Genomic DNA, 25,144 nt, shown 5'->3' with positions numbered 1-25,144 from the left:
AAGTTGTAAAATTTACATGGAAAAGCAAAGAACTGAGAGTGGTTGATAAACAATTTTGATAAAGAACATAGTAGGTAGATTTGGTAGACTTACACTACCTGATTTTAAGACTTACTCTAAAGCCGAAGTATTTGGGATAAAGACCTATAGATCAGTGGAACAGAACAGAGTTCAGAAGTTGATACACAAAAATGGAGGCCAGTGAATTTTTGGCACAATTCCAAGTCAGTTTAATGAGGAAATGATGATCTTCTCAACAAATGGATCTGGAATAGTGTGATAGCCTCCAGAAATAAAATGAGAACCTCAGTCATGACTTTACATTATATATAAAAAACTATCTCAGGATTTAAGAGTTAATGTCTTAGGTGAAATGTAAGTGCTTTAGGGTATACAATGTCTAGAAGAAAAATAAAGGAAAAAATCCTTTGTGACTGTGGCTCATAAAGATTTTTAAAACAGGATACCGAAACCACAATCGTAAATGTCAAAAAATGTAATGAAATTGAATTTCTCAAAATAAAAACTTGCTCTTCCATAAGACCTGTTAAAATTTAAAAACAGGCTGTAAACTAAGAGAAATACTATAAAAAATATCCAGCCAACATTGGACTTGTAGCTGTAATAAAGAGGTTTTAAGATTTTATTTATTAGGGTGGCTCAGTGGTTTAGCGTAGCCTTCAGTCCAGGGTGTGGTCCTGGAGACCCGGGATCCAGTCCCACATCAAGCTCCCTGCATGGAATGGAGCCTGCTTCTCCCTCTGCCTGTCTCTGCCTCTCTCTCTGTGTCTCTCATGAATAAATAAATAAAATCTTAAAAAAAAAGACACCAAAGAAAGTGAAAACTTCATTTAAAAAAAAAAGATTTTATTTATTAGCACAAGCTGGGGGAAGGGCAGAAAGAGAGAGAGAAGCAGACTTTATGGTGAGCAGGGAGCCATACGCGGGACCAGATCCTAGGACCCCAAGATCACAACCCAAGCTGAAGTCAGATGGCCAACCGACTGTGCCACCCAGGTCCCCTATAGTAAAGAATTCTTAAAACTCATTCAGAATACTAAGAACTCAGAAGGCAGGCTACATAATTTAAAAAACGAACAGAAAAGTGAAGATTCTTATTAGCAGGTATACAGACAGCAGATCAAGCACATGAAAAGATGCTTAACATCAGTAGTCATTAAAAAAGTGCTTATTAAAACCACAAGGGAGGCTCTTTGTCATCCCTCATCAACAGCTAGCCTCATCTTCTGGTGCACTGCCAACACTGTCCCTAAGACAGGATGGTGAAGGTCGAAGTAAATAAGCTTGGAGAGCCTCCAAAGGGCATCTTGAGTCACACTGAAGACTAGATTTCTCCTGCAACTTTAACATTGACACCAGCTCTTCTGTCTTTGATGCTGGAGCTAGCATTGCCCTTACTGACCATTTTGTCAAACTCATTTCCTGGCATGAGAATGAATTTGGCTACAGTAACCAGGTGGTGGACCTTATGATCTGCATGGCCTCCGAGGAGTAAGAGCTCCCTGGACTAGCAGCCCCAGCAAGAGCAAGAAGAGAGAGGTGGGGAATCCTTGCTCCAATTCGTCCCCCAGCACACTGAGAATGTCTCAATCTCTACAGTTTCATCACAGATTCCCTGAAGAAGGGTAGGGGCCTAGGGAGTCCTACCTTGTTCTCTTCCCATCAATAAAGTATACTGTACCCAACCAAAAAAACCCCCCTAGGAGATACTACTTTAACTGGCTAAAATTAAGAACACGGACCATATCAAATACTGATAGAGTATAGAACTTATGGAACTCTTATGCATAGCTGGTGGGAATGTAAAATGGTACAGTCACTTTAGTAAATAGTTTGATAGTTTCTTAAAATGTTAAGAATATGTCCTACAATACAGTCATTTCACTTGTATGCATTTACTCAGCAGAAATGAAAGTATATGTCACATAAAGTCTTGTATGTGGTTATTCATAACAGCTTTATTTATAATAGCAAGAAAATTCAAAACAACCTTTGTCTATCAGGTGAATGGATAGACATTTGGTATAGATAGAAACAGTGGAATACTACTACTCAGCAATAGGATGAAACAATTGATAAACTTAGCAACAAGGATCAGTCTCAGAATAATGATACTGAATGATAAGCAGTTGGCTTCAACCTTTCCCCCCCAGGTTAACATCTTTATTCTATGTAAAAGAAAAACAAATGGAAATCAATTTATAGATCATTGGTTGCTTGGACAGGTTTGGGATGGACATTGGTGGCAGAGGGAAAGATGGAGAGATTATAAAAATGTTATCCAATTAGAATTACAAGGAATCTTGGAGTTGATGATTACCCCCACTGTCTTAATTGTAGTGATGGTTTCACAGAGGTATATGTATGTCAGAATTCATTGAGTTGTATGTGTATTTTATGTTATAGATCAATAAAACTGAAAAAAAAGGAAACAGGTTTAGTTATTTATATAGGACTACTACAGACTGTTTAATACTGAAAAAACAAGGGAAATTTATTGTAAAATCTAGGTTAAATTTTTATGTATCTTTACAAAGAGATACAAAGAGATACTATTTACAAAGAGATACAAAGAGATATTATTTAAAATGATAAAATATTTAAGAACACTAATAAGGTTAAAGGAGAGAAATTTTATGTTATCAGGAAATGCTGTAAAATTGATGAAAATTCAACATCCATTGTTTAAAAGGTTGCTTATTGTAGTAGAATACATTCAACATAAACTTAACTATCTTAACCATTTTTAAGCACACAGTTCAGTGTATTAAATACATTCACACTGTTATGTAATAACCATTATCACCATAACTTTCATTATGTTATGAAGCTAAAACCGTGAATCCATTAAAACAATAATTCCCCATTACCCTCTTCCCCGGCCTCTGACAATCACCATTTTACTTTGTCTTTATGATTTTGACTACTGTAAGTACTTCGTATAAGTGGAATCATTCATTATTGTCTTTTTGTGACTGGTTCATTTCACCTAAAATTGTATCTTTGGGGTTTATGCTACAGCTTATTGCAGAATTTCCTTCCTTAAGGCCGAATAATATTTCATTTATGTCTTACCACATTTTGCTTACCCATTCATCCATTGATGATGGACACTGTGGTTGCTTCCTTATTATAGCTATTGTAAATAATTCTGCTATGTATAGATATCTTTGTGAGACTATGCTTTCAATTTTTTGAGTATATAACCTGAAATGGAATTTCTGGATCATATCGTAATTTGGCTTTTATTTATTTTTTTTAAAGATTTTATTTATTTATTCATGAGAGACAGAGAGAGAGGCAGAGACACACAGGCAGAGGGAGAAGCAGGCTCCCTGCAAGGTGCCTGATGTGGGACTGGATCCTGGATCTCAGGATCACTCCCTGAGCCAAAGGCTGACACTCAACTGCTGAACCACCCAGGCGTCCCTCTACTTTTACTTTTTTGAAGAACGATCATACTCTTTTCTATAGCATCTATACTCTTTGATATCCCCACTAATAGTGCTCAAAGGTTCTAATTTTTCTACATCCTCACCGGGACTTATTTTGTTTTTATAAGATCCATCCTAATTGGTGTGAGATGGTATCTCATTGTAGTTTTGATTTGCATTTCCCTAATGACTACTGGTGTTGAGGATCTTTTCATGTGCTTATTGGCCATTTGTATGTTTTCTTTGAAGCAATGCCTGTTCAAGTTCTCTCCTCATTGTTGAATTGGGTTGTTTGGTTTCCTTGTTAGGTTTTAGGAGTTCTGTCTGTATTCTGTACATTATCCCATATCAGGATGTGGTTTCCAAATAATTCTCCCATTCTGTGGGTAGCCTTTTTACTTTTTTAGTGTCTTTTGATACAAAAAATTTAAAAATCTTCATGATTCTAACTTGTCTTTTTTTGTTACCTGTCTCTTTCATGTTGCATGTAAGAAATCATTGCCAAATCCAGTGTCATGAAGCTTTTGTTCTGTTTTTTCCTTCTAAGGGTTTTATTGACTTAGGTTCTTGATCCATTTTGAGTTCATTGTTTTGTATGTGGTATTAGGTAAGGGTCCAACTTCACTGTTTTACATGTGGATACTTAGTGTTCCTAGCACCATTTATTGAAAAGACTGTCCCGTCACCACTGAATGGTCTTGGCACCCTTGTTAAAAAATAATTGACTATATATGCAAGAGTTTATTTTTGGGCTGTCTTTTGTATCCCGCTAGTCTGTTTCTGCCTTTGTGCCAATCCCACACTGTTTTGGTTATGGTAGCTTTGTAGTAAGTTTTGAAATCGGGAAGTGTGAATACTCCAGTTTTTCATTATTTTTCAAGATTCTTTTTGGTCATTCATATGAATTGAGATTCCATACGAATTTTAGAATGGGTTTTTCTAGTTGTGCAAAAACTGTCATTGGGATTTTGATGAGTATTACATTGAATCTAGAGATTGCTTTGGGTAGAAATGACATTTTAATAGTGTTAAATCTTGACAATCATGAGCATAATCATGAGCATAGTATGTGCTGCTACTTATGTTGTGTTTAATTTCTATCAGAAATGTTTTATAGTTGTAATTGTATGAGTTTATTTCCTTAAGTTAATGTCTTAAGTATTTTGTTCTTTTTGATGTTGTGAATGGAATTGTTTTTGTCCTTTCCTTTTCAGATTCATTGTTCGTGTATATAAATGCAGCAGATTTTTGTTGACTTTGTATCCTGTTGCATCCTGCTGAATCATTTATTCCTGCTGAATTCATTTATTCTCACTGTGTGTGTGTTAGAGAGCAAGCTTCAGCTTCTAAAAAGAAATTTATTCAAGAGAGAGTGTGTGTGCGCATGAAAGAGTACATGCATGGGGTGTGGGGGTAGAGGGGAAAGGACAGAGGAAGAAGCAGTCCCCACTGAGTAGGGAGCCCAACATGGGGCTTGATCCCAGGACACTGAGATCATGACCTGAGCCAAAGGCAGACACTTAACTGACTGAGCCACCCAGGTGCCTCTAGCGTTTTCTGTATCTAAAGCCACACTACCTTGAAATAGATAATTTTATTTGTCCCTTTTCAATTTTGATGCCTCTTGTTTCTTTTTCTTACCAAATTCCCTGAGTCAAACACAGTAGAGTGTTGAGTAGAAGTGGTGAATGTGGCCATCTTTGCCTTATTCCTTCTCTTACAGGAAAACCTTTCTGCCTTTCACCATTGAATGTGATGGTTGCTTTGGCTTTTTCATATATGGCTTTTATTAATGTTGAGGTAATTTCCTGTTTTTTTTTTTTTTATTGTTTTTATCGTAAAAGGATGTTAAATTTTGTCAAATGCTTTTTCTGTATCAATCGAGATATCATTTGGTTTTTTTTTTACCTTCGTTCTGTTTATGTGGCATATTATATATTGATAAATTTTTATATGTTGAACTCTTTTATTAATGGTGTATAATCTTTAATAAACCACATTTATTAATGGTGTATAATCATTTTAATAAACTGAATCTTGTTTGCTGGGTATTTTGTTGAGGAATTTTACAACAGTGTTCATAATATTGTCTGTAGTTTTGTTTGTTAAATGTCTTTATTTGGCTTTGATATCAATAATTCTAGCCTCATAGAATGAGTTTGGAAATGTACCCTTCCTTTCAGTTTTCTGGATAAGTTCTAGAATGATTGAGGTTATTAGTCCTTTAAATGTTTAGTAAAGAATTTACCAGTGAAGCTATCAGGTCCAGGGCTTTTCATTGTTGTTAGGTTTTGATTAGTAATTCAGTATCCTTACTAGTTTTAGGTCTGTTCTGATGGGCTCTTTCTTTGTGATGTAGTCTTGGGTAGATGTTGATTTTATTAAGCATTTAGAGCTATTAACTTTTTCTTATAGAAACAGTTGTACTGTGTCTTTAGTTTTGGTATGTTGCATTTTTGTTTTCCTTTGCCTCTAAGTATCATCTAATTTCCCTTGTGATTTCTTTAATCCATTGATTGTTGAAAAGTGTGTTAACTTCCACAGTTTTGTTATTTTCCAGTGTTCCTTTTGTTACTGATTTCTAACTTTATCCTGTTAATGGTCAGAGAAGATAATTTGCATGATATCTGTCTTTTTAAAATCTATTCAGACGTAATTTGTGGCCTAACATGATCTATCCTGAAAGATGTCCCAAATGCACTTGAGAGGAAGTGTATTCTGTTGTTGGGTAAGGTGTTCTGTATATGTCTATTAGATCTAGTTGTTTTTTTGTGTTGAGTCCTCTGGTTCCTTGCTTATCTTCTGATTGTTCTGTCCGTTACTTTGAATGGTGTGTTGAACTCTCCAGCTATTATTGTAGACCTATGTATTTTTGCCTTTAATTATGTCATTTTTGCTTCATATATTTTGATAGGGTGTCATTAGGTATATTCATGTTTATAATTGTTACTGAAACCAAGAGTCAGACACTTAACCCACTGAGCTACCCACGTGCCCCAACCTTTTTGGCTTAATACTTATTTTGTCTGATACTAGTGTAGCCACTCCTACTCTCTTTTGATTATTATTTTTAGGGAATATCTTTTCCTAGCCTTTCACTTTCAGCATGTTTGTGTCTTTGGATCTTAAATGAGTCTTGTGTAGACAAGGTATAATTAGATCATGTGTTTTCATCAGTTCTTCTAATCTGTCTTTAATGGGAGAATTTAAACCATTTACATTTAAGATAATGACAGGAGGAACTTCTGTTATTGTGTTTTTCTTTTCCTTTTTCATTGTATATTCTATATATGCCTTGAAGCCTTTTTTGGTCCTTATTTCCTGCATTATTTATTGTCTTTTGTGTTTAGTAGGTATTTTTAGTGTTTTGTAGTGAATTGTTTAAGTTCTTTTCTCATTTCCTTTAATGTGTGTTCTGGAACTATTTTCTTTGGTTGCCATGGGATTATGTTTAACATCCTAAATTTATAAGTTGATTTTTATGTTATTTAATGTCAATAACATTAAAAAAACTCCCCTTTACAACTCCATCTCTACTCCTTTCAGTTATTGATGTCACAGTTTTACAACTTTATACATTGCATGCTTGAAAAGATAAACTAAAACTTAAAAAAAAATGTATTAACCATTTAAATTATTTAGAAAACAAAATTTGGAGGTATAAACCAAAGTTAAAGTAATAGCAGCTTTTACACTAATAATGGATTTTTTTTCCTTTAAATTAGTCTCTTGGGGCAGCCCTGGTGGCCCAGTGGTTTAGTGCTGCCTTTAGCCCAGGGCATGATCCTGGAGACCCGGGATTGAGTCCCATGTCAGGCTTCCTGCATAGAGCCTGCTTCTCCCTCTGCCTGTGTCTCTGCCTCTCTCTCTCTCTGTCTCATGAATAAATACATAAAATTAAAAAAAAATTAGTCTCAAGTCCTGTAGGAAACAAAGTACAGTTACAAATCATTGTTACGGTAATACTAACTTTTATATTTTCTTAATGTGTTTAATTTTAGTAAGATTTTTCTTTTTTGATATGGCTTTATGTTGTCTTACATCCTTTCATTTCATCTTGAAGAACTGCTTTGTGAACATTTCTTGCAAGTAGGTTTACTGGTCATGAACATCAGTTTTTATCTGAGAATTTAAATTTTTAAATTAAACAGTTGTGTTGCCAGACATGTAGGATTCTTAGTTGATGGTTTCTTTGTTGTTGTTTTTTGTTTGTTTTTGTTTCTGTTTTTGTTTTTAGTGTTCTGAATATGTTTGTCCACTGTCTGCTGGCTCCCAAAATTTCCAAGGAGTAATCTCATATTGTTAAGGGATCCCTTTTGTTTTTCTCTTGCTGCTTTCAAAGTTCCCTCCATATCTTTCTCTTTAGAAAATTTGATTATAATGTGTCTCAGTGTGGGTTTCTTTGAGTTCATCTTGGAGTTTGTTTAGCTGTTTGGATGTTATATTTATGTCTGTCTTCAAATATGAGAAGTTTTCAGCCATTATTATTTCAAATAGTTACTGTGCTGCCCCATTCTTTTTCTCTTCTCTTTCTAGATCTCCCATCATGTGTGTATGTTGGTCCTCTTGTGTGCCATAGGTCCCTTAGGCACTGTTTTTCTTTAATGTCTTTCATATTTTTTCCTTAGATCCATTATTTTCATAGTCTCCTCTTCAAGTTCATTGATTTTTTTTAAGGTTTTATTTATTTATTCATGAGAGACACAGAAAGAGAGGCAGAGACATAGGCTGAGGGAGAAACCGGCTCCATGCTGGGAGCCCAATGTGGGACTCCATCCAGGGACTCCAGGATCACACCCTGGGCCAGAGGCAGGCGCTCAACCACTGAGCCACACAGGTGTCCCTGCTTATTTCTTATCCCTGTTCAAATCTGCCTTTAAATCTTCCTGGTGACTTTTTCATTTTAGTTATTGTCCTTTTCAGTTCAGGGTTGGATTTTGGTTTCTTTTCAAGTTTTCTCTCTTTACTGATACTTCCATTTTGTTCATAGGTGAGTTTCTTGACTTTCTTCACATCTTTATTTCTTTGAGCATATGTTTAAGACATTTTTTTAAAAAGTCTTTATCTGGTATATCTACCAGTGGCTCTTTTTCAGGGACAGTTTGTTAGTTTTTTTTTTTTTTTCTCTTTGAATGGGCCATACTTTATTCTTTCTTTCTATGCCTTTTGTGTTTTGTGGAACAGTGGACATTTGAATCTAATAATTTGTAACTCTGGAAATCAAATTCTCCTTCCCCAATTTTATTTTATTTTATTATTTTATTTTTATTTTTATTTTTATTTTTATTATTTTATTTTTATTTTTATTTTATCCTAGGTAGTCTCTGTTAAAGATCACCTTGGTCTGTTTTCTGGTCTTTGAGCCTTTTTGTTTTCAAGCATAGTCATTTGGTTTTGAATATCCTCATCTTTAATATCTGGGTCTTGAAGGAAATGAAGGGTGTTGGCCTTCGAAATTCCTTGGAAGTCGCTTAAGACAGGAAGAAGGGCTTGCAGTAGTTGGGGGAGGTGCAACAAAAATGACTGCCTACCTCTTTGCACCTTTGATTAGAAGCAGCTAGCAGTCAGAGATCTCTGATGTTTTGGAGGACAGAACCCTTCTTGCCTGGCTCCCACAAGCTACAAGCTACTTCTGGAACATATACACACACACAGCTACCTGCCTGGTGACTGGAGGATGGGGATTGGGCAGCTACTGTTGTGCTGAAAGCTGAAATTGACCACAGTCAATGGCCATTTTACTGTCCCAAGTCTTCCTTGGAATTTGTAAGCAAGCCTTTGACTCCATAATTCCAAAATAGTTATATTAGGCAGATTCTGCTGGTGCATTTGTTGTTTATGAATGGATTTCCAGGTGCTACCTGTTCTTTTATCTTCCTGGAATTCTCTCAACATCCATTTTTGTTTGGGAGCAATTCTTGATTGGGGAAGCAAGTAAGACTCAATATTCTACTAAAGGTGTCATGTTTCATTTTAATTTGTAATTTCATTGCAGTCCTAATCAGAATCTTGACGGCTTTTTATGTGAAACTTCAAAATCTAATTCTAAAATTTATTTGGAAATGCAAAGGACCTAGAAATAGGGCAATCTTGAATAGTGAGAAGGTGGGAGAATTTGCTGTATTGGATGTCAAAACTTATAAAATGACCACATGTAATACAGGGTGATATGGGCTTGAGTATAAAGTAAATAGGTCAGTAGAATGGATTCAGACATATATGGGCACTTAATTGGAGGAATATTGCAGAGGAATATGGAAGGGATGATATCTTATCACGACTTGAACCAAAGGCAAGATGCTCAACCACTGAACCACTCAGGCATCCCAGAAGGGATAATCTTAAACTGTGGTGAATATTCACATGGGAAAGAGTGAAACTTGACTTATTCCTCATTATACATAGAAATAATTTCTTTGAGATTATAGGCCTAATTGTGGAAAGCTGAATAATAAACTTTCAGAAGATAACATACAAGAATATACATATGATTTCGTATTAGGTAAAGATTTTTTAAGCATGACAGAAGAAAATAATCCTTACAAGTTAAAATGAGAAATTTCGTTAACACATGAAGCAAGTGAAAATGTACACCACAGTGAGACAACAGATATCTGCAACATCTAAGAATCTATATCTAGAACATGTAGAGAGGTCTATAAATTAATCAGAATTAAACAGTCCCAGGGGCAGCCCAGGTGGCTTAGCGGTTTAGCACCGCCTTCTGCTCAGGGGCCTGATCCTGGAGACCCAGGATCTAGGCCCACGTCGGGCTCCCGGCATGAAGCCTGCTTCTCCCTCTGCCTGTGTCTCTGCCTCTCTCTCTCTCTCTCTCTCTCTCTCTCTCTCTCTCTGTGTGTGACTATCATAAATAAATAAAAATTAAAAACAAAAACAAAAAAAACCAGTCCCATAAAAAATGGGCAAGACTTTGAGATGTATTTCATGAAGGGGGGGTGGGGGATGTCGAACATCTTCATTCGTAGTCAGAGAAGTACAAAGTCCACAGCAAGATTCCACTGCATGCCTACCAGAATGGTTATAATTGAAATTTTATGGTAATATCAAATGTTGATAAATTGGGACTCATACACTGCTGATAGAAATGTAAATTGATTTAACTAATAACAAATTGAATAAGCAGTACTATGAATAATTAGAGTACATCACAGTAAAAATAAATGAATTATTTAGGTAAGTGCAACAGCATAAATTTACAAATACAATGTTGAGTGAAGAGGAAATGTAAGCAAAATAGTATATTTCTATGGTTACATTTATATAAATTTCAAAATCAGGCAAAATTAAGCCATGATATTTAGGGGTATGTATTTTGGCTTTAAAAAAGGAATGTGTAGAGGTAGTTATCATTTAAGTGATTTCTCTTGTGAGAAAGAAATGTGATTGAGAAAGAGCATGCAAGGGCTCCTGGGGTTGATGAAAGTATTTCATTTCTTGACCTGTGTAGTGATGGCAGTATTTCATTTCTTGACCTGTGTAGTATTTACATAGGTATGTACTTGTTTATATATTTTGAGTTGTGTGTGTGTGTGTGTGTATTGTTTTTGCACTTACTGGATATTACATTTCACAATAAAAAGGCTTAAAATGCATACAAAAATGGGAGAGAGTGGAATATACTATGCAGATTATTAGCATAGCAGTTTTTTTTTTATAAATTTTTTTTTAAATTTTTATTTATTTATGATAGTCACAGAGAGAGAGAGAGAGAGAGGCAGAGACACAGGCAGAGGGAGAAGCAGGCTCCATGCACCGGGAGCCCGATGTGGGATTCGATCCCGGGTCTCCAGGATCGCGCCCTGGGCCAAAGGCAGGCGCCAAACCGCTGCGCCACCCAGGGATCCCGCATAGCAGTTTTCTAAGACTTCTTTGTCTAACACTATTCATTTCTGGAGTAACTGCTATGGACCCTGCTAAGAGTGATAGGAGGTAAGATAAAGACAATTAAAATGAAGTCCATCTCTAAGAGATTACACTCAGTTTCACAAAACAGGTATGTGGGAAATGTATAGATATGTATTTACTGTAATTTTTAAAAAGATTTTTATTTATTAGAGAGGAAGAGAGATCATAAGCAGGGGATGGGGGAGAGGAAGGGAGAGGGAGAAGCAGGCTCCCTGCTGAGCAGGGGGCTGAATTCAAGGCTTGATCCCTGGATCCTGGGATCATGACTAGGGCCGAAGTCTGACACTTAAACGACTGAGCCACCCAGGTGCTCCTATTTATTGTAATTTTAAGTTCCACAATTACAAATATGCCATACTGTTGTGTAATTTTAAGTTCCACAATTACAAATATGCCATAGGCTTATTGAGAACCCAGAAGGCAGTGATAATGCTAGAGGACTTTGGTGAGGTAATATTGGGAAGAATTTAAATAGAAAAAAGGGGATACCACTCTTCTTGAAACAAGTTTCTGTTCTTGGCTTCTGTGAATATGCGCTATTCTGGTTCTCCCCCTTAATTCTGCCTTTGGTAGCTTTTTTTTTTACCCCTGGATTTCAGGTGAAGAGTAGGAGGATCCCTGGTATATTGTGAAGGGGAACAGGGAAGTGCTGTATCTTGGATCCATCCCTAGCAGTGTAAAGGAATCAAAGTGGACAGTGGGCTAATGAAGTATAAGGAATTGGTTTGTTCTTGCCTTTGTGTGGAGTCTGTCCATTTTCATGGCTTCAGATGTAGTCCCGGACAATGACAGTTCTGATTTTGTTTTTAAGTTTTTATATTTTCATTTAAGTAAGCTCTACATGCAACGTGGGGCTCAAACCCCTTACATGGAGATTAAGAGTTGCATGTTCTGCCAACTGAGCCAGCCAGGTGCCCTGACAGTTCTGATTTATATCGTGTCCCCTATTTGATTATATCGTGTCCCCTATTTGATTATGTTGCTGGCATTTCAGTCTTACATGCCCTAAAGAGAACTGAACTCTACCCTTCCCAATCAGCTCCTTTTATGAACTCCCCTATTTACTGGAACACCATTTTTCCATTTATCAACAGTTGAAACTTTAGAGTTGTCTTTGATTTCCTATGAGTGATTAAGATGTCTTAAAATATTTTAAGAGGTTTTCTTTTGAAGTATTGTACTGTGTGTTTTGTAGCCTGTTCTTTTCTTTTCTTTCTTTCTTTTTTTTTTTTTTTTTGTAGCCTGTTATTTTCAAAAGAAAAAGTGGAAAAGGGACCTTTACTTAGTGCAATCCTTAACTTTTGGAGGCTTAGAAAAGCCTTAAAGATGATTGAAAGAGGTCACAGGCTGTAGTGTTTGTCTTGAAGGCAGTTTTACTTTTGTCATAGAATTAATATGTTTATGAAATAATTAGCAACACTAGACAATAAAGTTTTATCAAGAGTGGTAGAACCTCTATTAATACCCACCTCCATGTGAAGGCACCTCTGGTTACCCTTTTAAAAATGTGACGCTCTCTCCTCAAAATGCATAGTCAAACATGCTCACTATGTTACTTATTTCCTGTCTCTGCTTTTTTCTTTTTTCTTTATAAGCACTTACCACAATCCTATGTATTTTCTATATTTGTCTTGTTTATTGCCTGTTTTGCCCTCTTCCCCCAACTTAAACGTAAGCTCCTGAAAGGCAGGGATTTTTGTCAGTATTTTTCGTAAACATTGAAATAATGTGTCCTCCTGCATTTCTGATGCAGAGATTAAAAAGAACTGTGGTTTAAAAAAAAAAAAAGAAATCTGTGAATACTAGGGTGTTAGAAGCCTTTGTGAATCATGTGAATAAATGAACTAGGTTATAAAAGTTGGACGATGGATACTACTTGAAATTGAGTTTGACACTTTTGGTTATCTAGCCAAAAAACACAAGCAAGCCGAAGAAAAGGAAAGGAAGGGTTTTACTTGCAACAAGTAAAGAGAATACCAGGACTATTTCCTAAAGCAGTGTCAACAGGAACAACAAAATTGTGGAAGTTTTAAGCTAAGGGCACATGCTCATTTGTGAAGGGGCTTGACAAAGAGTTCCGTATAGAATTGGGACAAAAGTCATCCTAGGTTGACAGAATCCAGGTCCCATTTGATTGAAGTGATAAGTCCAGCAAGGGTTGACACCATCAGTTCTCTGTTTCAGTTAGTCCACAGTTGGAGTGCTCAAAAAGGTTTGAATCCTGCAAAAATGAGTAAAGAATGTGTGTTAGGTCATTGTTTACTTTTGAAACAGCATTGGGAACTTTATCATTGATTTATTGTCTCTGATAGGATTAGGCTAATTCCTGGTCTGGTAGAGACTTAGTTTTTGCGTTCCTTCTGTTGTGTTAAAATTCCTAACTGTGGAGGTTTTTGCTTTTTTTTTTTTTTTTTTTTAATATATAATTCTAACACCTAGGAAGTTCTGCAGAATTGTGCTTGGGCAAGTAGTGTGGGTAGGACATAGATCACGAAATGACTGAGGGGCCTTAAAAGAACTTCTCTTAGCTTAAAAAAGCTATGACTGGCCTTCCTAACCGCCCCCCCCCCCCCCCCATCCCTAACCCTGTCTGCCTACACAAAGACTGCTAACTAGCAGAATTATTGGGTCAGGTACTTTCTCTCTGAAGAGTTTTTCCTCCTTATTTTAATCTTCAGATATTTATTCAGCATTTTGTGCTTATGCTCTGAATGATGTTAGTCTTAGGAACCCTTTAGATAAAGTTGGGTTTTAGTGGAGTCTTAATATTCAAAGCAAATATACTTTATGAAATCAGGTTGCAGTTCTGATTCAGCTTTGTTATGAAAGATTGAGCCAATTGTTTGAATTAAATGTAAATGCTGCTCAGTCATATTTTAGTTGATCTAGGCAGGGATTTTGGATTTTAGACTTAGAACTGGCTTCATCCTGAGGACCATTAAAATGTAAAATACAATCTTTGTTTTCTCTTCAGCTGTCTGCTTTATGGGAATAGGCAGTTTGCTTCGAGAATAAAGCCAGCTTCCTCTTAACCTAGATCTTCCATTTAATTTGATGAATAATACTTGTTTTACTTTGTGTAGACCTTGATAGTATGATTTCACCTCTGGTTTCATTGCTTTTCCATTAATACATTTTGTTCCTATGCTGAGTTCAGGCTGTTTTTTGAATACGTTTTTGTCATCAGGGGGCAACAGTAACTGCTGTGTCTCTGGAGCCAGATTGAATTTGATCCTGGTTCTGCCTCTTATTGTTTGACTTCTGAATCTCAGCTTCTGCAAAATGGGGATAATAATGTCTCAAGGGCTATTGTGACAGTTAAATGAGGTAAATTAAGTGTTTAAAATAGGTACATAGTAAGGTTCAATAGATACTTTTTTTTTTTAAAGACTATTTATTCATGAGACACACACACACACACACACAGGCAGAGACATAAGCAGAGGGAGAAGCAGGCTCCATGCAGGGAACCTGATGTGGGACTCAATCCCTGGACTCCAGGATCATACCCTGAGCCAAAGGCAGATGCTCAACCGCTGAGCCACCCAGGCTTCCCAATACTTGTTTTATTTGTAAAATTAAAAAGTGTAGTATTGAACAATTATCTTTCCAGGAAACTAGGGAAGCCTTTTCTGATCACGCTAAATATTTCCTATTAACTCTGCATCCCTTACCTTGATATATTTTTCTATGTGACACTTAGCATTACTTGATATTAAATGTTAATTTTGTTTCTTCCTACTAGATTATAAGCCCTATAAGGGCAAGGACTTTGTTTTATTCATAGCTGTTTTCCCTCTAGTGCCTAAAACAGTATCTGACTTACAATAGATATTCAACAAATAATTGATAAATCAAGGTGTTTGATGGCAACTAAAGTTTTTTTAGGGGGCATCTGCTAGATTGTTTTAATGAGTTATTGCTCTCTGTAAGGGAGCACATTTTGTTTTGGTAGTGCTAAAGGCACTTAAAATCTTCTCCTTCTTTTTATTAAGCTATATGTGAAACAGAGCCTGAACAGCCTGTTCGACATTACCCATTATGGGTGAAAGTAGAAGGTGAAGTAGATCCAGAGCCAGTTTATATCCCAACGCCTTCCGTCATTGAGCCTATGAAGCCGTTGTTGTTGCCTCAGCCAGAAGTTTTACCTACTACTGTGAAGGGCAAAGTGCTCACTGGAATTAAGCCTGCCAGAGCATATACTCCTAAACCCAATCCTGTGGTAAGCCCAGAGTTTCATCTTTTGTTGCAAGCTACAGAAATCATTTGGAAAGATAATGGATTTCAGTCAGAGTTTTGGTGTATATTCTGTGAATCATTTTGTTTTTAAGTAACCTGTCTGTAAACATCACTCTTATTTAATCATCTTAATTGCTGACACTTTAGAAATGTCATAAAAGTAGAGTGAATAGTAGTAATTCTTAAGGATAGCCAAATCTTTCTTCAGGAAGAGCATATAAAGTTGTGTTTTTGTTTTTAAACATGACTAGCAAAGGTCTTTTAAAGATACTTATTCCCATGGTGTGGAATATTGAGTATTAGTAGGAAAGCATTAAGGAAAGTTTTAGGAAGTAACTCCTCTTTTTACAACTGATTTCTTTATATACAGTAACAGTAAAGGATTTAAATAAGTTGATGACTGTGAAGGCTGATTGATAAAAGCTGATACTTCTTTTAAGAGCTGAAGCATTTCTGATTAAGTCCATCTCATTCTTCAGTCTTCTTGAAGAAAGATGCTTTAGTGCAGTGCCATTCAATGTGGTCTTTGTGCTGATCCAAAACTATTTGTTATAAGGCTGTGAAATAAATATAGAAAATGAGAGTAAATATTTAGAAACTTTTTATAGCAACTTGATAGAATAGTTTTTTGTGTATTAAATCTAATACTAAGCAACTTGGACTTGTATTTTACATGTCTTTCATTTTTCTGAAAACTTATTTTAAAAAAGGATTGGTCTTTGTTGGATTGGTTATTAAGTGTATCCTCATTGCAGATAAATTGAGAAGCACTGCTCTAATGTGATCTGAGATTTCTTGATAGAGAACCAGATCCTTTTTGACTGCCCAAGATTCAGCATATATTAACTGTACTTGTTAAAGTTTGCGTTTAAAATTTCAAATGTTGTAATAGAAATAAAGATTAAACATCCTTTTTCTTTTGAGTCTAGGATGTTTTTTTCCCCAGTATATGGAATGTTTTGTTGTATGAAATTTACAGATTCGGGAAGAGGACAAGGATCCAGTCTACTTGTACTTTGAAAGTATGATGACTTGTGCCCGAGTTCGCGTATATGAACGAAAAAAAGAGGAACAGAGACAACCGTCACCATCACTGTCCCCATCATTTCAGCAGCAGGGCTCATGTCAGTCTAATCCTGAGAACTGTAGTGTAAAGGTGATTTACTTAATTGCATAATATTTCTTTTTAACCTCCCATTACTCTGTTGCTGGTGTTAGAATTTACATTACTATCAGAATAATTTGGAGTGATTCTTGTGGGGCAGAGAAATCTTACATGTTGTGTGTATCAATTTGTTTCTCAGCATACCTATCCTAGAGAATAGTCCTTTAAGGTTATTTAAAGTATTATTCTTTCTGAAGCTGAAATAATTTTTAAAAGTTTAAGCATTTCTACTATTTTTTTTTTTAAGATTTTATTTATTCATTCATGAGAGACACAGAGAGAGAGGCAGAGACACAGGCAGAGGGACAAGCAGGCTCCATGCAGGGACCCCGACGCGGGACTCGATCCCGGGACTCCAGAATCACACCCTGGGCTGAAGGCAGGCGCTAAACCGCTGAGCCACCCAGGGATCCCCACATTTCTACTTTTTATTAAATCATTTATTTGTGATTATTAGGATTTGTATCTGTATTGGTGAATTTTCAAATTAACTGGAGCTCATTCCATTAAACATCAAATACCTTTCCTTCTTTACTAGAATACACTGGTGTAAATTTTTTTCTTGGTGACTCAGTTACTGTCAAGGACATTAGAGAGCAAGGCCACTTGTTTTTGCCAAGGGTTATATAATAGTAAGGCAGCTGTGCGTGCAGATGTGAAGATGTTGACAAGTTTCTTTGCTGTTTTAGGCTTCTTTGAGAGATTTAATGTTTATGTCCTAGTCTCTCTTGATAATAATTACGTATTGAAGTATTTGTATTACTCCCTTCTTTAGGAGCCTGACTCTGAACAGCAGCCCTTGAAACCAATCACCTGTGACCTAGAGGATGATTCTGATAAATCACAAGGTCTGTTTGAAAATTAAGTCTTAAATCATTTAATAGTAATTATGGGGGGCACACACACCCCAAAACATTTTTACCTACCCCTTTTTAAGCTTCTGCTAAAAATAGAGATGATAGAGAAGTCTTTTCCTATTACTTGGTCTGTTTATCACTCCTAAGAAATAAAATTCACTTATGTTGATACACCATGTTATTACAAGAGATGTTTAGGGTAAGGTTAGTGATTCTCTCTCTCTTGAAAGATGTATTTAGTTTTAGAGTGTGCAAGCAGGGGGCTGAGGGAGAGGGGGAGAGAGAATCCTCAAGCAGACTCCCAGTTGAGTGTGGAGCTTGATGTGGGGCTTGATCCCAGGACCCCGAGACCATGACCTGAGATGAAATCAAGAGTGGGACATTTAACTGAGCCACCCAGGGACTCCCCAACTCCCCCCCTTTAAAATGGCTTAATACACACAAAAAGTGATAAATGTTTCTGTAGCATACTGAGGTATATGGAGGAGGCTGCTAGGGTGAAGGGAACCTGTCTGAGAACACAACCACCTTGAAGGCTGAGGGTATCTGTATCCTGACATACTTGTAATTAGCACATTGGTTGGGAGACTATACTGTAGAAATCTAGGTATCTAGTGAAACAGACATCCAATTAACAAGCTGCCATGAATATAAATACCTGATGAGCTCTAAATGACCGATACATAATGTAGAAGTGGAGCAGTCCTATCCAGAGTCACAGAAGTAATATAGAAGTATTTGCAGTAGAAACTAGAAATAGAACACTTTCTTTTTAAAACCATAGTATTCTCTCTTACTGTCCTTTAGGATTGACTCTACCATCACGTGCCACAAAGCATGTTGAATATGTCCTTGCTTTTCCTGTATGGATAGCAGAGCACTAAACTATATCACATCTTAACCTTGGTTGTAGGTATGCTTTGTTTGCAAGATAACACCTTCTTATATAATAGTCATGGCTTTTTAGAGCAGTCTTAAGGTAGGACTCCCTTTTTATTAGGGACCCCAGACAACAGGTTATCCTATTGTAGTCTGGTTCTCTGGAATATTTTTCTTGGAAAGCCCCAAATTGTGAGAGTTAAATTACCACTGGAAGTACCTGGGATTCAGACACTGGGCAACTGCTCAATTTCTGTGCCCTTGGCACTTCTTTGAGAATCTAGGGAAAATAAAAATCTTTTGAAGTTCAGTACAAAATGCTGTGATGCAGGAATATCTTTCAATTCCTTATCAGAAAAAAGCTGGAAGTCTTCCTGCAATGAAGGGGAATCCTCTACCTCCTATGTGCATCAGAGGTCACCAGGTGGTCCCACCAAACTGATAGAAATCATCTCAGACTGCAACTGGGAGGAGGATCGGAACAAGATTTTGAGCATCTTATCCCAGCACATCAATAGCAGCATGCCACAGTCACTTAAGGTGGGCAGCTTCATCATTGAGTTGGCTTCTCAGCGAAAGAGCCGGGGTGAGAAGAACCCTCCTGTTTATTCTTCTCGTGTGAAAATATCTATGCCATCATGCCAAGATCAAGATGATATGGCTGAGAAATCTGGATCAGAGACTCCTGATGGTCCATTATCCCCTGGGAAAATGGATGATATCTCTCCTGTGCAGACAGATGCCCTGGATTCAGTGAGGGAGAGATTACATGGAGGCAAAGGTCTGCCTTTTTATGCAGGGCTTTCTCCTGCAGGGAAGCTTGTGGCCTATAAACGTAAACCCAGTTCAAGCACATCTGGGCTTATCCAGGTGAGAATTATCTTTAATCTGGATGTAGCACCTTTATCTCCTTAGATAACATCTTGATTTTTCAGAGCCCTTTGTGGGCCTTATATAATTTATCTTCACATTTCCTGGGAACTGGGTGACAAAACCATCTCTTTGTAATAGGCCTAGTTTAGATGCGCTACCTAGAGTGAATTTTTGACACATTTACAAACGGAAATGTAGAGTCCTATATTAGCTTATTTTATTTCTGGTCTTCTCAGAAAGTTCCTACTCTTAAAATTTTATTACTTGGGCTCTAGTAATACTTTGACAACTAAACAAGGATACTAAGGAGTTCAGTCTCGTTCTTGGGGTTATTATTAGCATATAGCTTTCAAAACAAAACAAGGTGAAATTGATTTTAAGATAGTATATATTTATAAGGTGTTACATGTATAAAATTTTAAAAAATTGAGCCCCACAGTTCACTATTTATTTGGTCCATTGTAGGGTTTTTGCTAATAAAATCATTGTCATAGTGCAAATATATCCTTGCTGTTTAGTAATTCAGGCAGGCTATATTAGTATAATTACACTGGCATCTAGAAAATCTTTTGAAAGAAGTTTTGAATTAAAATGTAACGATAATTAAAAGATTTCCTCTTTTAGTAGCAAATAGGGTAGCAAATAGGTAGCAGTGTCTGACATTTTTGCTAAGGTTACTTGACTTTACTAGCTTGATCACTTCTCTGGGCTGTGGACTGTCCATTAATAATCTGACAACTACTTAATTAATAACTTTTTATTGCAGTTTATTCTTGATGGTGCTTTATAACTGGTTCTGTTGATATTTCTTAAACTCTTAATTAGTGAGAACAGTGTTTTCTTCTTACTTCATTTATTGATTGATACTTTGAGAACAGAGACTTGACCCTCTGAGATACAGGAATAGAAATTTGTGTTCTCCTGTCTAGGACTCAGAAAGCCACCATAAAATGTGAACTTGCATAAGCAGTCAGGCCACTATAATGTAGGTTTTGGGAAAGCTGTTAAATAGTCTTCAGAGCAGGTCCCAAAGGAGCAGATAGGGATATCTGACCTAGACCTCCAGAGACTGTGGTGAAAAACTATAGTAAACTTTCCTTTAGTATGGAAAGATCACATTCTTTATATCAAACTCAAGGCAGAGGTAGGTATTCTTGATCTCTCTGGGAATAATCATGGGTTCACTTGTAGTAAAGAGTAATTTTGCTTTGTGTCTTTGAGGGGAGAGTCGTTTGCTGTAGCTATTGTCTTTACCAATTTCTTACTAATTTAGAGAGCAGTTTTTCCCCCACACTTGATCCTCTTCCACCTACCTTTTAAATTATGGAAAGGAGGAATGGAAAAGGATGTCTTCTCTAGTCACGGTGGAATAGGACTTTGAGAATATGGGTAAGAAATTAGGGAAAGTTTTATTTTTCTTTCTTTTTTAAAAAAACAATTGTGCTGCTCCAGATGGGCAACATGTCAACTCAGGGAGTAAAGAAAAATCTTATACCTCATTTATTGGTCACTTTCTTCTGATGCTTCAGTGATTGTTTCTAAAGTTATAATTGAGTTTCTCCTAGCATTTATCTTGAGCTTGAATTTTGTCCGAGAGATGACAGTATCTTCAAAGTTAAGTTTTTTGAAAACTGAGGGGACCTTCTGGCTTAGGATGTTACGACAGTGGCTTTCTTATGACTTAAAAGTAGATTCACCATATGTTTTTCAAAGTATGAAGGATGCTTGAAAGGGCAGGACACTTGAGAGGGCTTCATTATACCTCTTTGGTTTTGTCAGAGAGATTCTGTGGAACATAGTTACTCATTTTTTGTGATGATTGTTCATAGTTTAACAAAAATTACTTACTAAGTAAAACTGTTGGATGATTTCTTAGATTTGACTGTATCTATCACATATCTAGGGGCGGCAGATATGATGGGTTCCTAAGATTGTTTCCAAACTACCAAACTGAAGATAAGATTAGTTCAGAATATCAGATGGCAGCTTTTTTTTTTCCACCTTCTAATACTTAGATTATATATCAAATGGAAAAAGTCCATTTCTTTCCCCATGAAATCTAAAAAGTAGACTTTTAAAACCTTGTAAAAATGAAACCCCTGTCAAGGGAGATAGGTTAGCAAGAGAATTTTATCTTTACAGAATTTCTCTTTGCCACTTGTTTCAGGTTAATGGTAAGAGTTACCCGCAGGCTAAGTTGCTATTGGGACAGATGGGGGCATTGCATCCAGCCAATAGGCTAGCTGCTTATATCACAGGCAGGTTGCGACCCTCAGTCCTGGACCTCTCAACCCTCAGTACTGTCATCTCCAAGGTAGCATCCAATGCCAAGGTGGCTGCATCCAGGAAACCACGTACCCTGTTGCCTTCAACATCCAATTGCAAAATGGCATCCTCCTCTGGCGCTACAACAAATCGCCCTGGGAAGAATCTGAAGGCATTTGTCCCGGCAAAAAGACCAATTGGTAAGTAGGATAGTATATATGTTTTAAAAAGGCCTGTGCCTTGGTACTTGGCCAGTAGGTACAGATGTGGAAGTTGTGAAAATCAGAGAAAAGTAGAATTTATTATTCTTACTCTTAATGTCTGTCTTACCTTTTTTCTGTTTTTGATAACTCTTCCTGATCACATGATAGTAGATGAACTGAACTCTAGTTATTTCCAGACTTTTATTTTTTATTTATTTTATTTATTTATTTTTTAAATTTTCATTTATTTATGATAGAGAGAGAGAGAGAGAGAGAGGCAGAGACATAGGCAGAGGGAGAAGCAGGCTCCATGCACCGGGAGCCCGACGTGGGATTCGATCCCGGGTCTCCAGGATCACTCCCTGGGCCAAAGGCAGGCACTAAACTGCTGCGCCACCCAGGGATCCCTATTTCCAGACTTTTAGATTGGTTTTATTAATACGGAAAAGGCTTATTAGATTATTTTTGTTTTTAAAAAGTGAAGATGTATTCTTAAATACTTCGTTAATTAATAAATATTTCTTTTATGGGCCCTGATATTTTTCTAACCAATCCTATGTATGTTCCTTGAACTTACAAAACCAAGGAGCTTATTAGCAAATCAAAGTGGATTGAGTTTGTAGTATAGGCTTAGAATAAAGGGCTCTTGTAAAACATAAGTTAGGGAGCGTTGTTTTATTCTATTCATCCTGTTCTGTGAATGAAAACCTCTTTTAACATTTCAGTGCTAGAGTCTGTAATAAATTACCTTCTTGAAAGCATTTGTGTATTAGCATTTAGAGTGTATATAGTAAGTTTATTGAATTCTTTCTTTTGCTTAAATCTGTTTAGGAATATTAGGTATAAGTGTCTATTGCTGTATTCTTATTCCTCTGAAATAACTGGCTGAATGCTAGAGTTGTATGAAGATGGAGGACAAGCATTGTATGCCTTTAAAAGACCCCTCCATTTTTTTCTCCTCCATTTTACCTTTTTTTTTTTTTTTTTTAAGTAGCTTTAACTGGTGAATTTAGGTTGTATCATGCCCTCTTTTGAAAAGTGTCTTTATATGTTTTAGAAATATGTAAAACTTAACTGTCATAAGAGGATAGCAGTAGTAAAGAGGTGGAGGTGCTGGGGCAGGAGGAAGTGATGAAAACAAGTTTTAAAATTAGAGTTAGGAAAAAAAATCTCCTTACTTTCTTCACTGTTTAGATGATGAAGTTGTGTGCTGCTGTATTGTCTTTTTAGTGTCCTGGCAATTTGGCTATATTGCACAGTCAAAAGAATCTTAGTAGGTACACCCAATTTTAACCCCTTTTGTAGTATTACAAAGGTTTGGTTTGTGTTGAGAGAAGTGTTTGATTTCTATGGGTGGAAATTGGCACATATCATGCAGGTAGGTAGTACCTGTAAGAAATTGACCCAGTGGTGCACAATAAATGTTGATAAACACAATCACTAAGAAGATAAAGTATGAGAACTGAAGATTTTTGACCTGCAAATTTTTATTTGCAGCGGCTCGACCCTCTCCTGGTGGTGTGTTCACACAGTTTGTGATGAGTAAAGTTGGAGCCCTGCAGCAGAAGATACCTGGAGTTAGCACACCCCAACCCCTAACAGGGCCACAGAAGTTCAGTATCAGACCTTCTCCAGTAATGGTCGTCACACCTGTGGTTTCTTCTGAGCCAGTTCAGGTGTGCAGCCCTGTGACTGCTGCTGTCACTACTACCACCCCTCAAGTGTTTTTAGAGAATGTTACTGCTGTGACACCTATGACTACTATTTCTGACGTGGGAACTAAAGAAACTACTTATTCTTCTGGTGCCACCACTGCAGGGGTTGTTGAGGTTTCTGAAACTAATACCAGCACCCCTATAACACCTACCCAGTCTACCGCCACTGTGAACCTTATCAAAACGACTGGGATAACCACCCCTGTGGCTTCAGTTGCTTTTCCTAAGTCTTTGGTAGCATCTCCTCCAACTATAACTCTTCCTGTTGCTTCCACTGCCTCCACCTCCATAGTCGTGGTGACCACAGCTGCATCTTCCTCCATGGTGACCACACCAACTTCATCTCTGGGCTCTGTTCCCATTATACTCTCGGGAATTGATGGGAGTCCACCAGTGAGCCAGAGACCAGGTAAGGCCTAGATGTTACTAGCTGGTTTACTGTACAGCTGTTAATAAAACTTATGGCTTTGATAGGGTTACAGTTATATCAGGGTAACAGTGTAGGTGTTTCTACTATAACATGATACGTGTATTCCTGAAAACCTTCCTATAAAACTGAACAGTAAAAAAAAATAGAGGTCATGGTTAATACAGGATTAGGACAAATCACTGAAAATCAATGCAGCTTTGTAACCGGAGCAGTGATTAAAAACTGTTAACTGATACTTTGGAGATAAATTGAACAGCCTTAACAGATGGTTTAGTGTGGGGATAGAGATTTTCTTAGGAGATTAAAAATACTCAAAGACATCATAATGGAAATACTATCTGAAGGATACTGAAATAATGCATGTTAGAGTGGAGCTCTGAGCCATTAGAGCAGCCCTCAAGGTGGGCACAGGAGGAAGTGCACTGCTGTGTGCTGAGAGCTAGAGGTGCATCCCTCTCAGGAGGAAACCCAGATGTAGGTGTTCCTTGTAGGTGGGTGGTAGGGCTGTGTGCTTCTTTTTAATTAAAAAAAGAGAGAGCAGAGGTCTTTTGCCATGCTGCAGCCAGGCTAAGAGCTTTTTCTCTCTCCTTGCTGAAAATTAAAATTCTAGGTACTTTTACCTGGTAAAAATCATTTGTGAATCAGCCCAACTCCCATGTACTACTGACATTATTCTTCTATTTATTATTTTGTATGAACTGATTGAAATAGAAATAAAGAGGCATATTTCTTTGTTAGGAATCTGTTAAGATAATCAACTTTTCAGTTAAAATTAGTTTGTCTTTAGTTGGTTTTGGTTAAGTGAATTCTAAATAGAAATATCCTACACTTCACTAATTTTTATATCCTAATTCAGCTGGCTAAAATAGATGGTTCTCTTAGTGTACTCAAAGAGACTTACTGTGTAGAAGAGTGAGACTTCAAAGGATTTAAGGGGAAATAAATAATAAACAATAATTCTGTCTTGGCTATTGATATTTTTCCAACTAAATACTTTTGCCTTTAGTGACATGGTCCAAATCTCCATTGATACTTTAGGAATGAAGTGACTTGGGAGTTAAAGTTGAAGGTTTTTTGAAAGGATAAATGAATCACGGTATTAAATTGGTTGTCTTCTTCTTCCCATATGTAAACATA

The 25,144-nt window shown here is 36.8% G+C and overlaps 1 protein-coding gene across 10 annotated transcripts in view; it reads left to right on the top strand.

Annotated features, from left to right (window-relative positions):
• Window positions 1-25,144, top strand: part of MGA (MAX dimerization protein MGA) — a 183,196-nt gene that overhangs the window by 134,349 nt on the left and 23,703 nt on the right. For 6 of the 10 annotated variants that reach the window (XM_041743172.1, XM_041743171.1, XM_041743173.1 and 3 more), the window contains exons 10-15: window positions 15,377-15,603; window positions 16,600-16,776; window positions 17,561-17,633; window positions 18,877-19,391; window positions 21,562-21,859; window positions 23,360-23,986. In XM_041743172.1, coding sequence (XP_041599106.1) covers window positions 15,377-15,603; window positions 16,600-16,776; window positions 17,561-17,633; window positions 18,877-19,391; window positions 21,562-21,859; window positions 23,360-23,986 — 1,917 coding nt within the window. The remainder of the gene's footprint in view (window positions 1-15,376; window positions 15,604-16,599; window positions 16,777-17,560; window positions 17,634-18,876; window positions 19,392-21,561; window positions 21,860-23,359; window positions 23,987-25,144) is intronic. The other 4 variants (XM_041743177.1, XM_041743178.1, XM_041743179.1 and 1 more) reach the window with 3 other exon arrangements.

The sequence above is a fragment of the Vulpes lagopus genome, chromosome 2, assembly GCF_018345385.1.
Source record: "Vulpes lagopus strain Blue_001 chromosome 2, ASM1834538v1, whole genome shotgun sequence".
Lineage (NCBI taxonomy): Eukaryota > Metazoa > Chordata > Mammalia > Carnivora > Canidae > Vulpes > Vulpes lagopus.
Note: the sequence above shows the minus strand (reverse complement) of the source record. Positions and strands in the feature narration are given on the sequence as shown.